Consider the following 17,055-nt stretch of genomic DNA (forward strand, 5'->3'; position numbering starts at 1 on the left):
TCACATGAGATCAGGAATTGTAGTGGTTGGGTTGAAAGACATTACCTAAACATACTTCTATCAACACTAATACAGTTGTCTACAGAGAACAGGCTTTGATAGTAAACACTTACCTAATGAAGTCATCCAGCTGTGCTCCTCCTCCAACCCTCCCATCCTTTCCAATTGATGCTTCAGCAGATCTGTTTCTTTGGCTGCTCTTTTCATCTATCTCAGACTTGAACAGGCTTAGAAAGAGGACAAAAGGAAGCCAAAGCAACTTTAACTTGACCTTTTATCCCATGGTCCTTCCTGAATTCTATATCTCCTACTTCCCTCCTGATAAACCACTCTGGTCTCTCTTCCTCCTCTCTCATGTTTCCTCCTCTTCACCCTCATGCCTGGCTTCCTTATAATTTGTTCCTCCTTTTACTTATTTTCTAGTTTTTTTGTTTGTTTTTTCTCTTTAAAAAACCCTCATTTGTTGTTGTTTATTTACATGTATCAACATACCTAGGAGCATTGACTTGTACATTTCTTCTTTTGTCTGCTCCCTTTCTTTTGTCATCTACTGAAAAGTTGTCGATGCCTCGTCCGCCTCTTTCTTCTGCTTCTTCCTTGTTCTCCTCTTTGCAGACTGTGCGTGAGCGGTCTCTGGACGCTGCTCCCTCTCTTCCCTCTGCACAGAGGCGTCAGATGTAGACGCTGTGACCTCGTATGCCACCACCTGTTTTGCTCTCTGTGTCTGTCCTTTTTTCTGACACAGCGCACGCCTCTTTTCTCTTTCAATCTGTGCATTCCTCTCTTCTCTTTCATACAGTTTCTCCATCTCCATCTTGAACCTGGCCTCGTGATCTTTTATTCTTTGAAGCTCTGCTCTCTTCTTATCCTCGTCCCGTATCCTTGTCTGCCTTTTCTGTTCCTCCTTCTCTTGTTCCTGTTGTATCTTCAATCTCCTTTTCTGTTCCTCTTTCCTCCTCTTCTCTTCTTTCTCTCGTGCCTTTTGCTGCATCTCCAACACCTTCATTCTCTCCTTTTCCCTGTTCCTCTCCTCCTCCATCCTCTGTTTCTCCATCTTTTTCAACTTCTCTGCCCTCTGTTTCTCCATCTTTTTCTCTTCCTCTGCCCTCTGTTTCTCCATCTTTTTCAACTTCTCTGCCCTCTGTTTCTCCATCTTTTTCTCTTGCTCTTGTCTCTTTTTCTCATGTTCGATCTTTAGTTTCATCTCTGCCTTCTCCCTTTTCCTCTGCTCCTCTAACTTGTTTTTTTCCATATTTTCTGTCCTTTTCCTTTTCTCCTCATTCAATTTCTTCTGTCTCTTTTCCCACTTTTTGAGCTCTTCGTTCCTGGCTTTTTCCTTCCTCCTTTCAATCTTCATCATCTCTTCATTTCTCTTAGCCTCATACTTGAAATATTTGATCCTGTCTGCGTAGCTCATGGCATTAAGTTCTTCTATCCCTCGGCTCGCCATCATAGACATTGCATTGGCGGTTGCAAATCTCCCTTCCATTTTACCACTATCAATCTCCTTCCTGTCCCTCTTACCATAAGGATCCCTGTGTAGACATCTCTGCTGTCCACTCATGCACTCCTCACTTTCACTACTCCCCTCCAGACTTGTGTCCTCACTCACACTCTGAGACACATCATCCTCAGACGAGCACGAGGGAGTCACAGCATTCTCAGTGATGACGCAGAGCGCCTTGATGTAGTCAGCTTCTGTGTTCACTCTGTGAGCGAGCGGGCACAGCTCCTCGTAAATGGATTTCCATGTGAGTGACTCCTCACAAACATCGTCAGGCAGGTATAGATCAGATGATTGCTTCTTGAGCACATTCACAACCTCTGCCAGGTCCTGCTGGGTGTCCCCCTGAGTGTCCTCTCGGGCGGCCACTGGCGTGGCCGGGCGCTCGGGGGCTGTGGCAGGTGTATTAGATCGTTTTACTGCAGAGGAGCAGGAGGCCTCAGTGTCATCGTTCTTGTCATCGCTGTTTGCCATTTTCTTCAGAATCTCATCCTTTCTCTTTTGGGCCATCCTCTCTTTCAGCTGTGCTTTATACATGCTTGCAATTTCTGCTCCTCTCCGTTGAACTTCCTCAGACAATTCCTCAGACGATGCAATCTCTGGCCTCTTAACCTCATCCTTGACCTTTGCCTGGCCAGTCAATGGGGACCTGGGGTGGACCTGCGGATGGGTCTGTCTCATCCGGGCAGGAGGGCCGGGAGCCAGCAGGTGGGATGGGACAGCAAATCGGTGTGAAGCGTGTGGGTGTGACGTCTTGGACGGAGAATGAGGCCATTTATCAGGGGAGGTGCAGCTCTGTGTGTCCAGAGGGGGAAAGATTGAGTGTTTCTTAGGTGGGTCCTTCTGGGTGCCGGCAGCATGCTGGTCAGGCTCCGATTGGCTGTTGGCGAGGTACCTATGGTGGTTGTACCAGGGGAAAGCTGGCAGTGTCGGGGAGACGGGACAAATAATGGAGGAGGTGGAGCGCTGCTTGATCACCCCTTTATCCACCCCAATCTGTATGATGACAGACACACTTTTATTACTTAATAGCTTGATGGTTATTGTTATTACTATCTTAAAACAATTACATGTGTATGGGTAATAAATATCATAGAGAAAACACGTTTTATTACTGTATATTAGCCTATTAGGAAAATGGGAAGGTCCACACTTTTGGAATCATTCCAATTCAGAAATTCTTCCATTCCTTTTCAACTTTATTCTAAGAATGCAGACCTTCCCAAGAATACTACCAGTGCAGAATTCAGACCTTCCTAGGAATACTACCAGTGCAGAATTCAGACCTTCCTCAGAATACCACCAGTGCAGAATGCAGACCTTCCTCAGAATACTACCAGTGCAGAACACAGGCCTTCCTCAGAATACTACCAGTGCAGAATTCAGACCTTCCTCAGAATACTACCAGTGCAGAATGCAGACCTTCCTCAGAATACTACCAGTGCAGAACACAGGCCTTCCTCAGAATACTACCAGTGCAGAACACAGGCCTTCCTCAGAATACTACCAGTGCAGAATGCAGACCTTCCTCAGAATACTACCAGTGCAGAATTCAGACCTTCCTCAGAATACTACCAGTGCAGAATTCAGACCTTCCTGAGAATACTACCAGTGCAGAATGCAGACCTTCCTCAGAATACTACCAGTGCAGAATGCAGACCTTCCTCAGAATACTACCAGTGCAGAACACAGGCCTTCCTCAGAATACTACCAGTGCAGAATGCAGACCTTCCTCAGAATACTACCAGTGCAGAATGCAGACCTTCCTCAGAATACTACCAGTGCAGAATGCAGACCTTCCTCAGAATACTACCAGTGCAGAATGCAGACCTTCCTCAGAATACTTCCAGTGTGCAGTTCTTTTTCTTGCCTTCTTATTTCACTATTCTATCTATTTAGATCTCATTTCTGTGTATCAGGATTGGGAACATCTAAAGCAACTACAGTATATCTACTGATATGAAAGTCTGATTAAAGAAAATGGCTCTTGTTACCTCCTCCAAGAGTTGGTGCAGCCTAAATATTTCTCCATACAGCGCCTTAATCTCCCTCATGTTTCCTCGCTCAGTTCTCCATGTCTCTCTAGCCAATCTCCAATGGGCGAGGTCAAGGTCATGGATATCCTCCCGCATGCCTAGTTCAACCTGGGTTCCCTTCTCATTTAGCCTCTTCTTTTTCCTCTTCTTCTGGATTGAATCGGTGTTCTCCTTGTCCTGCCTACACACCTTTGGGGCAGTAGGGATATTGAGTATAGAACATGGTATATTTTATTTTACTCATTGGATTATTATGTGCCTTCCATTGTATTTCATTGATATAGAATATCAATAAGGTATAATGTTGACACTAGATCAAGCCGTACTTTGTACAAAGTTTACACTGATTGGCCATACATGATTAGTCTGGACCACTTTAGTGGGTCGTAGATTTAGCCTGCAGATGGGACTTACATTAAGGCTGGGGAGTTGTGAGGAGTTGTGAGGCTGGTGTGTTCTGGGCCTGTGGAGTTCACTAGTTTCTGTGCAGAAATCATCCTGTGCAGTCCGATTTGCCCATGGCTAGAAATGAGAATGATGACAAACATGCAGTCAGAAATGAGGTTATCATGATACAAGCTTGTTATTTTCAATCTTAGAAAGCTCATAGGCCTATATGTCAAAGTGATGATTTTAAATCACTGGAGTTTTGACTATGGGGGTGGTGAGAGAAAAGAGATTCTAACCATTCTTATGATGAGCCATGGAAAGGAGAACTTTCCCATAGTTCCTTCAATTACAGTAATCCTGAAAAAGATACAATATGGCTTAAAAATATGATTATATTATTCAAATCATCTGAATTAAATTGTGCCACAAAGTAGGCCTGTTTTTTTAACTGAATCACAAGTGGTCACAACTACTTACCACCAAAATAACCATCCAAAATATAGCAATGATTTTGATCCTGAATTGAACTTGTAAGTGTTGCTGTAATATGGCAAGCCATTTAGGCTGTCATCATACCAGAATACAATCATTTATGACATCACAATTGTGATGTAATGTGGTGCCATGGGAAGCCACACCCACCATGACAGACAACAAATCACCAGAGCCACATAGGCCTATTAACCAATTCATCCACTTCTATGTTTGAAATACAGTATATTTAGTACTAGTAAGCTCATAAACATAGTAAAAACCACACTGTAGCAATGTGTATCACTTCACAGCTACTGTTCATGATGCATCATGAGTGGCTGTCCTCTGATGGGACCCTATTCCCTACATTGTAACTCTTCAGAATGTGGCAGAGTATGAAAACCTTTGCACTGTCTCTGATGCAGGTGTTTTTTTCTCCCACTCATTATGACATCACTGTGGACATTTTGCCTGAGTTTGGCATCTCTGGGGATAATATGCTGTGTGCAGACCACTTTCACACATATGCACTAGTGAAATCATTGTATTTCCTCCTGCATTTATGTATAATTGCAACATTACAGAATTTCTACAATTGTGCGTCGCCCTATGGGACTCCCAGGGCTTTAGACCGCTGCACCACTCGGAAGGCCAATATAAACGCATCTTCAAAGAATTTACTGAGTTACAGTCCATATATTGGTGAATTGAAATTAATTAATTAGTCCCTAATCTATGGATTTCACATGACTGTACAGGGGTGCATCCATTGGGTGGGCCTTGGAGGGCTCACCCACTTGCAGCCAGGCCCAGCCAATCAGAATGAGTTTGTCCCCACAAAAATACATTATTATATGCAAATACTTGTCAGCCTCCCTCCCAGCGTGGCTACAAATTCTCTAAAAGGATTTTCGAGGCACCTTATGGTTGAAAAATTAAGATTCAATTATCTAGCAACAGCTCTGGTGGACATTGCTGCAGTCATTATGCCAATTGCACACTCCCTCAAAACTTGAGGCATCTGTGGCATTGTGTTGTGACACAACTGTGCATTTTAGGGGCTTTTTATTGTCCCCAGTACAATGTGCCCCTGTGTAATGACCATGCTATTTAATCAGCTTCTTGATATGCCACACCTGTCAGGTGGATGGATTACCTTGGCAAAGGAGAAATGCTCACTAACAGCGATGTAGACAAATTTGTGCACAAAATGAGAAAATACGCTTTTTTTGCATATGAAACATTTTTGAGATGTTTTATTTCATCTCATGAAACATGGGACAAACACTTTACATGTTGTGTGTATATTTTTGTTCAGTGTACATTTCCAAGGCAACACATCCTCTAAAACTAACCTTCTGTGGGGTAGGCTAACTCTGAGCTTTCTCATATATCCTGAATGAATTGTCTGATTTGCGAGTTAAGGACCAATGAAATCAGATCGATAGGAGTGGGAGAAAAGGGGGCTTGTGCATTGATAAGCACCTCAAAATAAGTTAACAATAGGTAATAAAATATGACACTTTTGCCCATAAGATGGCTCTAATTTGGACTATTTTACACCATAGCCTGATGAAATTTACAATAACTTTTCTAGAGTAAAAACATCCCCATATATAGGGTCAGTTTGCTCCAAGCAGAACTGGGCTAGGCGATGCAAACTTCTGTGCTCACACTCCCTAAAGACCTTCGCTTGAAAAACTAGAAGAAAGAGGCAATATTACTGTTTGTCTCTCTTGAGCCACCGTAGTAACAATATAGCCAGAAACACTTCCTCAAAATAGATACATCAAGACATCTGTATTGAATTATTTTCGTTTTTGCAGAGGAGGTCTTAGTCGTGCAATTACACATCCGTTTAGTGCAGTAATTCTCAAGTGAATGATAGCAAACACTTCATTGAAGAATCCCGTCCATAGTTCCCACCCCTACTGTAAACCAATCACTGATGAAGGGGTGTAGACTGACTAATAAACTTCCACTTTTCTCAACAAAAAAAACTGGTACATGCGAACAGTTGAAAATAACCTACCGAACACCAAAATGAACAAAAACTTCACCAAATGTATAAGCTTAAAGTGTTTTGACTGGGAAGCATGTGACAGCCTTTTACGGAAGGTGGACGAGCAAAATCCACCATCGTAGTACAGATAAAGCCTGAGCTGCAATGTGAAGCTAACTGAAGCTGGCTAGATTTAAAAGACCCTGGGTAGATCTAGCTTGCTTCTTGGTATACCACTCTGGGAACACCTTGGACTTACGACATGGGCTCTATGCTACATTATGGACAGTACTATTCACTGCTCTATACTATGGATGCACACTACCACTGTCTATACTGCACTATACATGAACACTAACACTGTCTACACGGTTTCCCACAGCAGATATTTATTTTCTGTCAATGGGGAGCCCACCATCCTAGCCAAGATCCACAACAAGATATCAGAGATGGGCCAGAGAACACACAGGATTGAACTAAACATCCAGGAAGTCTGACCCCTCTACAACTGTGGCTGTATGACATGTCATACTCTTTTTGAACAGACGGCATCAGATACATGACCTACACATACTAAGACAGAGGAGCGCTGTTCTGCCTTCTCAGATGATTTATCTGAGGTTGATGTCTCTTTCTGCCACATTTCGGGGTGTCCCTGCATGAGGGCATTCCTGCACCTGCTACATTATGCACAGTACTGTTCACTATATACTATGGATGCACATTAACACTGTTTATAATGCACAATCTGTTGTTGAGGTTGATGACTTAAAAACAAGTGCTCCCACCTGCATCTGTTCTGGTGACACAGGAGTTTGAAGTGGAGGGAGTACAGGGCTTAGTATGTCCCTCAAGGAGGCTAAAAAAAGATCTTGACTTGGAAAAGTTGAATATTTTCAGGAGTCAGGTAATTGTTTAAGGGAGGAGGATTGGAGGGAAAGATAGAGCAGGTTGAAATGACTGAGGGAGGCAGAGGATGGGTTTGTATCTGTTGAAGATAGCAATGACAAGGGAGAGGGAATGTCGAGGAAGATTGGTATCAAGTTGAAACAAAGTGGGCCGGACACCAGTTTGAGTTCTGGAGGTGAAATGGAAGGGGCAGAAGGTATTGTGAGGAGCTTGGAGCCCAAGCCTTCCCTTGATGGGCATGGCTATGATAAAGATACGATTGGTTCAGTGGGAGTAAGATTTTTGAAGAAGGTGGAACCAGGCCTTTTGTCTGATCCATGGTCAGTTCCAAGTTGGGTGGAAAAGATGGTGGGTGCCATTGAGTCGGTGAAGGTAACCCTGAGTGGAGGTGTCTGGTGCGAGAGAAGCAGGTTGAGGTGGCCAGGGTCATTGTAGTGAAGAAGATGTTGTATGCAGAGGATGTGGAGGGTGGATCAAGGGTGAGGGATTCTGAGAGGATTCCTGTGAATAGTAGATCTTTGCCAGAACAGAGGGATAGGCCAATGAGTGATATATGTTTCAGTGAGTTTGGCTTAGCATTCATAGCCATTGTTATCTGCTGTACTGCAGAGATGATACGTAAGTCATAGAAAATAGATGTTGTGGTGGCTGCTGCAGAGAAGTACTTGGGGGTATGAGTTTAGATTTCAGAAGAGTTACAGGGTGTGTTGAGTTGTAGTGTCCCGTCCTCTCGGGTCGTTGGCCTGGGGTAGGATAAGATAGGGTTAAAGTAGTGGAATAAGGTGATGGGTTTTAATGAGTGTAGGGTTAGTTAGAAGGGTCATTTAATATATATATATATTTTTTCTTCACATTTCCCCTTTCCAATTTTGTTTCACAAAGGTCATGGATTCATACTATAGTTCAGTAGAGGGCGATAATGCAACATATTGGATGCCAACCGTCTTTAAACCTCACAGAAGCAGAAGAAGAAGAATGCACCTGTTCTTTTGTGATTGCTGCCCTGCCCACTATTTAACTGGAAGGAGAGCTATTCCACACAATTGTTTATGCTTTTTCTTTGGTTGTTTTTTTTTCCAAATCTTGGGGGACAATTGTTGTTGCAACATGGTTTGGTTTCTGATTCTCATCTGGTTTGTCCAAGGTAGGACCAGTCATTTTGGTTATGTGACATCCTGTTCTTGAGTGTTTTCCCTTTGAGGTAGGCGTGGCCGGCCCCACTGCGGACGCCAATTGGTTCATCATGTTGTTATCTAACATGTATTATGTTCCCCTTGTGTATTTCAGTGGGCAGTGTTCCCATCACCAATTTCACAAATGCTACTACTTCAAATGATACTTTCCCTGCCACAGGTAGGCAGGCCTGCATTTGGGACCAGTCATTTTGTTAGATGACAGGCTGAAAGCTAGGCCTGTTTTCCATGTATATTTAATGTAGGCCAGCCCCACTGCAAAACTGTTGTTCTGTTCCACTTTATAATATTTTCTTTCTGTATTTCAGTGGACAATTCTACAAACACCATCAACAATTCTACAAATGTGACTTTCACTGCCACAGGTAGGCCTCTACTGTGATTCTAAAGTCAATCTCTTGGGCTGATGGGGCCTAAAGAAACAATTCAATCTGTTGTCTTCAAGTTTATGGCCTGTCTATCAATAAACATAATGATATTACAAAATAAGTTTGTTCACAATTTCTTTTAGGTTCTACTGCCTCAATGGGGACACGCCACAGACTAAATGATTGGGTTAAAACGCCTGAAACCAGAGAAGGTAACGCATTCATTAGATGAAGCGCACAATCCTGGACCTCTACCATGAGGTCTGGACTTTAATGGCACTGGAGGTAGTGACTTGTAACTAGTAGATGTCATGTCAGTGTTTCAGACCATCTCTCTCTGTTACAGAGGACTTACAGTTCGACCTTGCTATCATGGAGGGAGACATTCTGGTTTCAGTGAGTCTGTTATCCCTGCTTTCTGTCCTGTTACTGCATCTTTTAGGCTGATGAATCTAATTGATACCACCTTCTGATATACACATTCTGAATCTAATGACTCCGAAATCATTCAAGCCAGAATGTTGAACAGAATTACATTTGAACGTGCTCTACCGGTTGTCCGTGGTGTTTGTCCTTCAGATGGTCGCAATTTGAGCCTATATATCCACAGGAAAATATACAATGCATAATAACTGAAGTGCCAGGTGATAGAAATTCCAACTTCAGTACCGCCACTCTAAAATTGTTTTAACAGTACTTTCCTGTGGATATTTTTAACCATCTGAAGGATCAACACCACGGACCGCCAGTAGAGTAAGTTTCAATGTCATTTTATTTAAAATTCTGTCTTGTAAAGAAACCTTTAGTGATTTTGCAGTCATTAATTTCAGTCTGTGTATACCAGAAGCTGGTACAGTGCCTTCCAAAAGCATCATACCCCTTGACTTATTTCACATTTTGTTGTTACAGCCTGAATTCAAAATGGATTAAATACAAATTCTAACCCGTCTACACAAAATAACCCATAATGACAGTGAAAATGTCTTAGAAATGTTTGCTAGTTTATTGAAAATGAAATGCAGAAATATCTCAACTAGTCGCATCCCAGAGTCAATACTTTGTAGAAGCACCTTTGGCAGTGACTACACCTGTGAGTTTCTCTGGGTAAGTTTAAGAGCTTTCCACATCTGGATTGTGTAACTTCTCAAAATCGAATCCAAATTATTCAAGCTGTCAAATTGGTTGTTGATCACTACTAAAAAACCATGTTCAGGTCCTGCAGTAGATTTGTCAAAACTGTAACTTGGCCACTCGGCAACATTCTGTCTTGGTAAGAAACTCCAGTGCAGTCCTTGTGTTTTAGGTTATTGTCCTGCAGAAAGGTGAATTGTGCTCCCAGTGTCTGGTAGAAAGCAGACTAAATCAGGATTTCCTCTAGGATCTTGCTTGTGCTTAGCTCATAACGTTTCTTTTTTTATCCTGAAACTCCCCAGTCCGCTATGATTACAAGCATACCCATAACATGATGCATCCACCACAATGCTTGAAAATATGAAGTGGTACTCAGTAATCTTTTGGTTTTGCCTGTCATTACACTTTGTATTCAGGACCAAAAGATAATTGCTTTGCCACAATTTCTGCAGTATTACTTTAGTGCCTTGATGTCAACAGGATGCATGTTTTGGAATAATTGTATTCTGTACAGGCTTCATTTTCACTGTCAATCAGGTTAGTATTGTAGAGTAACTAAAATGTTATTCCGTTCTCTTATCACAGCCATTAAAGTCTAACTGTTTTATAGTCCCTATTGGGCTCATGGTGAAATCCCTGAGCGGTTTCCACCTTCTCTGGCAACTGACTTAAGAAAGACGACCTGTATCTTTTGTATGGACTGGGTGTATTGAAACACCATCCAAAGTGTAATTAACTTCACCACGCTCGAAGGGATCTTCAATGTCTGCCTTTTTTTACCCATCTACCAATAGGTGCCTTGTGCAAGTTGTTGAAACCAACAGGACATTGTAGTTAAATCTGTTTGAAATGCACTGCTTGTTTGAGACCTTACAATTATCTGTATGTGTGGGTTACAGAGATCAGGTAGTCATTCAAAATTCATGTAAACACTATTGCACAGTGAGTCATGCAAATAATATTTGTGTGTCGGCCAGTGACGACAATCTCAATTTAAATCGTAGTGGCACGTTTTAGTTGATTTGAATTTTCTTCTAAAAGATCTTAAAATATATATAGTTTACAAAACATTAGGAACACTTAATATTGAGTTGCACCCCCCTTTGCCCTCAAAAGCCTCAATTCATTAGGGCATGGACTCTTCCACAGGAATGCTGGCCCCATGATGTCCTCAATGCTTCCCACCATTGTGCCCAGTTGGCTGGTAGTGGATCTCTAATCCGAAATAGCTCGTTCCAGCTCATCCCACAGATGCTTAATTGGATTGAAATCTGGTGACTTGGCAGGCCACTGCACTAAGCTGAATTCACTGTCATTTTTGTGGAACAATCCTAGCCTTGTGGCTTGGGGCATTATCCTGCTGATAAAATCAATTCACAGATGGATACTCTGCTGCCATGAAGGGATGCACCTGATTTTCAATTATGTTCAGACATTCAAACGTTGCGCAACTTTTATCCAACGTGTGCCATGAAAAGGCACCCCACAGCATCACTCCACCACTGCCACTCTCTAGCCTGCAATGTTGACAAACATCATGATGGCTGCATGTGGTTTTCTTCATACCCTAGTCCTCCCATCAGCGTGAAATTGCAACAAAAAAAACGGGATTCACCAGACGTTTTTCCAAATCTCCTGTGTGCAGTGTTTCCTTAGTCCACTGCAACATGTTTTTTGCTGAAAGAAGTGGTTCTCTGTAAGGTTGTCGGCTGCCATACCCCATTTGTGTCAAGATTCTACGAGTTGAGCATTCTTTGGGGTCTTTGGGCACGAATGTTTTACTGGACGGTCAATTGAATATAACTGTAGCCCGTCTGTTGCTCTGCACAATTCGTGTCGCCCATTTTCGACCACTGGACTGCCATTGGCTGGATGTCCTTTGGGTGCTGGACCATTCTTCACACACTGGAAACTGAGTGTGAAATACCCAGCAACATTGCAGTTCTTGACACACTCAAACTGGTGAGCCTGGTACCTACCATACCCTGATCAAAGGTACTTCAATATTTTGTCCTGCCTATTCACCCTCTGAATGGCATATATACATGATCCATGTCGCAAGGCTTAACAATCCTCCTCTAACCGGTCTCTTCATATACACTGAACAGGTGACCTCTGTAAGGATCATAGCATTCACCTGGTCAGTCTGTCATGGAAAGTACACTATATTGCGCCTTTCTTTTTTTCCTACATACAGACATTAGTCTGGTTTTAGTAATTTAAGTTAATACTGAAATAGTTTTACCATTTTAGAATTTAAAAACATTCATAGGGGAAACGCAGAAATAACAATTGAATTAATCGGAGGCCTATGCTGTCTCGCGACAGCTGGATTTAAGATGAGGTGTTTTGTCCTACAGGAAGACCGATTAGCTGTGAAGTCACTTTGGCCTGAGAAAGATGGCGTCACTTCTATCCCCTACAAGATCAACGATTATCTGGGTGAGTGTCAAATACAGTAGGAGAGATGAACACTAACACTAGATGTTTTCTAATACAGTGAGAATGATATGCACCGTCTAATGGTAGATTGTCTCTGATCCACACAGTGGACAGAAAGGTAACTTTACTAGCAGCGTTCAAGATGATTTCAGACCAGACGTGTATCCTCTTCCACGAATACACCAATGAGATTAACTACATAGACATCATCTCTGGGACAGGGTGAGTCCAAAGTGGGCACATTAACACATTTTCTTCTTCCCAGTTGTTTAGTTAACTCACAACCTCTCCTTCTTTTTTCCTGTGTTCAATCCTTTCTTTTTCTCTCTTCCTGTCATATCCCCTCTCTCTCCTCCTTCTCTCACCTTTCTCTTTCTTCCCTTAACTCTAGCTGTGCGTCATATGTAGGTTTTCAGGGCGGGGCCCAGTCTCTGTACTTCGGTAGAGCCTGTAACGTGGGGAACCTGTGCCATGAGCTGATGCATGCCCTGGGCCTGCACCACGAGCACACACGGCCAGACCGTGACCAATACGTCACCATACAGTGGGACAACGTGGTCCCAGGTTACTCACACCAACACAACATACTAAACCACCTCACGGGCATTACATGTGGATCAGGGGCAGGGCTGGTCAATTTGTCCCCTGAAGAGCTGCAGTGTGTAGGCTTTAGTACTAGCCCAACACTAACATACCTGATTCAGCTTTTTGTGGTCTGGAGTGAAGACCGTACAGAATAACTAACTATTGACATTTAATATTTTATTAGGTACTGCCTAAGTGTAACGGATGTGAAACGGCTAGCTTAGTTAGCGGTGGTGTGCGCTAAATAGCGTTTCAATCGGTGACGCCACTTGCTCTGAGACCTTGAAGTAGTGGTTCCCCTTGCTCTGCAAGGGCCGTGGCTTTTGTGGAGCGATGGGTAACGATGCTTCGTGGGTGTCAGTTGTTGATGTGTGCAGAGGGTCCCTGGTATGGGCGAGGGGATGGTCTAAAGTTATACTGTTACATAAGCAGCAGCTACTCTTCCTGGGCTCCACACACCATGAAATACTACATAACATGAATAGACAGTGCACCACAAGGACAGAACAACATTAGTTTAAAATAAGAATAGTCTTTCATACATTTATGCCTTAATGTTCCATTTATCATGTACTTATTATAACGGAAACACTGCAGCCATTCATTTCCCCATACATTGCAACCCTTTCCTCTACTGTTGAAATTGCTTTGTCTAAGCAGGTCCCGATGTCCTAATATCATAGCAACCTTGAATCCTGATATCCTAATCTCACAGTACCAGTTATGTAAACACCAGAGAATCTTACACCAGTAACCATCAGTGTTCTTCAGTTTGAGACCAATACTATGTATTTCATAGACTAATTTCCAATTATGTAGAATTGAACTGAATTCGTTAACTCCTGTGAATTTCTTCTGGCATGATTGCAGCAACCTTGTTCGCTAAATTTGCCTGACGCGAATAACTCTACATTGTCATCTACAGTTACCACCTATCCTGGTGTAAAATATACCTTTTACAGTTGCCACCCGTAATGGGTATCCTGGGATAACATGTAAGCTCGTTTTGAGGGCAGTTTTGTTACATTACCACCCGCAATGGGTTTCATTAGGTAAGATGAAATATTCATGCCTTGAATCATGTAGAGTTTCCTCCTGCTAGAGGTTCAACTTAATGGTTTTTCCATCTCAACTTGTATACATTTTCATTCACCTATATCACATTCACACCCAGCAGTGTCCACCAGTCACATCTGCCTCTTGTAACTCTTAACTTCCAGGAAAACAAGAGAACTTTAAGGTGAAGAAAGGAGACACTCAGGACCTGCCCTATGACTACGACTCCATAATGCACTACGGAACGTCAGTCACACTACTCTCCTCCTTATTCCCACTAAAGTCCTAATTTTACTCACCTTGTTTTTAAACTGCTAGCAATGAGTAAATATTAGTTTTACTGTGACTGTGTACAGTATCCAGCTCCAGTAACATTTCCCTGTGCGTACCAAATGGTTCCCTCTTTAGGTCACAATTTATTTTTTTACCTGGGCTCTGGTCAAACTATGTGCACTATTGGGAATAGGGTGGCATTGTGGCGCAGTTCTTGTGTTAAAGTAGCAAGTCCTCTAATCCCCCATTGTTGGGTTTCTCCTGGCAGATACTACTTCTCATCAAACCGGAACCCCACTATTGACGCCACGAAGAGTGGAGTCCAGATTGGACAGAGAAATCACCTGAGCCCCCTGGACATAACACGCCTTAACAAACTCTATCAATGTGGTAAAGGCATGCGCACACACAGACGGGAAAAATATCAGAATTGGGCTGCCTTCGTAAATGCAGTCATTATCGCACTGTATTCTAACCATGTTCATGTCCTGTTACAGAATAACAATGCACAGTTTATCACTTATTGCACCATCGAAGAAGATTTCAACACCGCTGCTGTCGACTGAAGATTCCAACACAAATGGCACTGACATTTTAACTTCTCAACAATGAATAAGTTGAACAAGTCCCTTAAAGCTTTCTGATGTATTGTATGTGTGTTCAGCAGCAGGTAGTTTAATTTGTCCTGTGTGCTCTTGCTGCCTTGAATTAGGCCTATTCCACTGCACTTGTCTTGGAAATAAATCAAATGATCCAGTCAGTGATGTTTCTTGCAGTGTTCTATTTCATTCTATAATGGACCTTCTCAGCTATGCTCATCATGCATTCCAAGGTGGGATCAGAGATGAAGTAGATCTAGCATAGCAGGAGAGATGACTTAAATTAATGGTGATTAAGGTATAAAACTTGGCTGGCTAGATAGGCAACAAATTATTTTAAAAAGATGATGCTGTAACAGGACTTAGACAGCAGGGCTCATAGTCACCAAAATCAGAATGTCACCCTCTGGAAGGGTGTACTACGAAACCTGTTGGAGTTGACGAACTTTGGCAAACTCTTGAGCTCAACCATATATGTGGCTCACCATTTAGCAACGAATACTAAACAAATATACATAAAGATGTATAAACACACTACTGTTCAAGAGTTTTGGGTCACTTGAAATGTCCTTGATTTTGAAAGCCTTTTGTCCATTAAAATATCAACTTGATCAGAAATAGTGTAGACAATGTAAATAACTATTGTAGCTGATTGGCATATCTACAGTTGAAGTCGGAAGTTCACATACGCCTTAGCCCAATACATTTCAACTCCGTTTTCAAAAATTCCTGAGTAAAAATTCCCTGTCTTTGGTCATTTAGGATCCCCACTATATTTTAAGAATGTGAAATGTCAGCATAATCAAGCTCTTAGATTTAAATCCTTTCATCACATTCCCAGTGGGTCAGAAGTTTACATACACTCAATTAGTGTTTGGTAGCATTGCCTTTAAATTGTTTAAGTTGGGTCAAACATTTTGGGTAGCCTTCCACAAGCTTCCCACAATAAGTTGGGTGAATTTTGGCCCATTCCTCCTGACAGAACTGTTGTAACAGAGTCCGGTTTGTAGGCTTACTTGCTCGCACAGGCTTTTTCAGTTCTGCCCACAAATGTTCTATAAGTTTGAAGTCAGTCCAATAACTTGACTTCGTTGTCCTTAAGCCATTTTGCCACAACTTTGGACGTATGCTTGGGGTCATTGTCCAGTTGGAAGTTGCGATCAAGCATATATAGGACTCATTTTACTGTGGATATAGATACTTTGTACATGTTTCCTCCAGCATCTTCACAAGGTTCTTTGCTGCTGTTCTGGGATTGATTTGCACTTTTTGCACCAAAGTACGCTCATCTCTTGGACGCAGAATGTGTCTCCTTCCTGAGTCGTATGATGGCTGCGTGGTCCCATGGTGTTTATACTTGCGTACTATTGTTTGCACAGTCACCTTACTGTAAGTAAACTTCTGACCCACTGCAATTGTGATACAGTGAATTATAAGTGAAATAATCTGTTAGAAACATTTGTTGGAAAAATTACTTGTGTCATGCACACAGATGTCCTAACCGACTTGCCAAAACTATCGTTTGTTAACAAGAAATTTGTGGAGTGGTTGAAAAACGAGTTTTGACTCCAACCTAAGTGTATATAAACTTACGACTTCAACTGTACATAGTTGTACAGAGGCCCATTATCAGCAATATAACTCCTGTGTTCCAATGGCACGTTGTTAGCTAATTCAAATGTATAATTTTAAAAGGCTAATTGATCATTAGAAAATCCTTTTGCAATTACGTTAGCACAGCTGAAAACTGTTCTGATTAAAGAAGCAATAAAACTGGCCTTTAGACTAGTTGGGTATCTGGAGCATCAGCATTTGTGGGTTCGATTACAGGCTCAAAATGGCCAGAATCAAATAACTTTTTTCTAAAAACTTGTCAGCCTATTCTAGTTCTGAGAAATTAAGGCTATTCCGTGCGAGAAATTGCCAAGAAACTGAAGATCTCGTACTACTCCACAGAACAGTGCAAACTGGCAATAACCAGAATAGAAAGAGGGGGTGGCCCTGGTGCACAACTGAGCAAGAATACATTAGAGTGTCTAGTTTGAGAAATAGATGCCTCAACTGGCAGCTTCATTAAATAGTACCTGAAACAG

General features: G+C 42.2%; 1 protein-coding gene across 2 annotated transcripts; it reads left to right on the top strand.

Annotated features, from left to right (window-relative positions):
* Positions 1-8,304: 8,304 nt before the first annotated feature.
* LOC110518391 (high choriolytic enzyme 1) lies at positions 8,305-15,127 on the top strand. Of its 2 annotated transcripts, XM_036976890.1 has the most exons (11): positions 8,305-8,459; positions 8,603-8,668; positions 8,817-8,873; positions 9,020-9,088; positions 9,223-9,272; positions 12,368-12,449; positions 12,557-12,671; positions 12,841-13,013; positions 14,255-14,336; positions 14,632-14,753; positions 14,861-15,127. In XM_036976890.1, the coding sequence occupies exons 1-11, from the start codon at positions 8,423-8,425 to the stop codon at positions 14,863-14,865; spliced, it is 858 nt and encodes a 285-aa protein (XP_036832785.1). In that variant the 5' UTR covers positions 8,305-8,422; the 3' UTR covers positions 14,866-15,127. The 2 variants fall into 2 exon arrangements, with proteins under 2 accessions (XP_036832785.1, XP_036832786.1); XM_036976891.1 differs by lacking the exon at positions 8,817-8,873.
* Positions 15,128-17,055: the final 1,928 nt, after the last annotated feature.

Source organism: Oncorhynchus mykiss, chromosome 5 (genome assembly GCF_013265735.2).
Source record: "Oncorhynchus mykiss isolate Arlee chromosome 5, USDA_OmykA_1.1, whole genome shotgun sequence".
NCBI classification, from domain to species: Eukaryota; Metazoa; Chordata; class Actinopteri; order Salmoniformes; family Salmonidae; genus Oncorhynchus; species Oncorhynchus mykiss.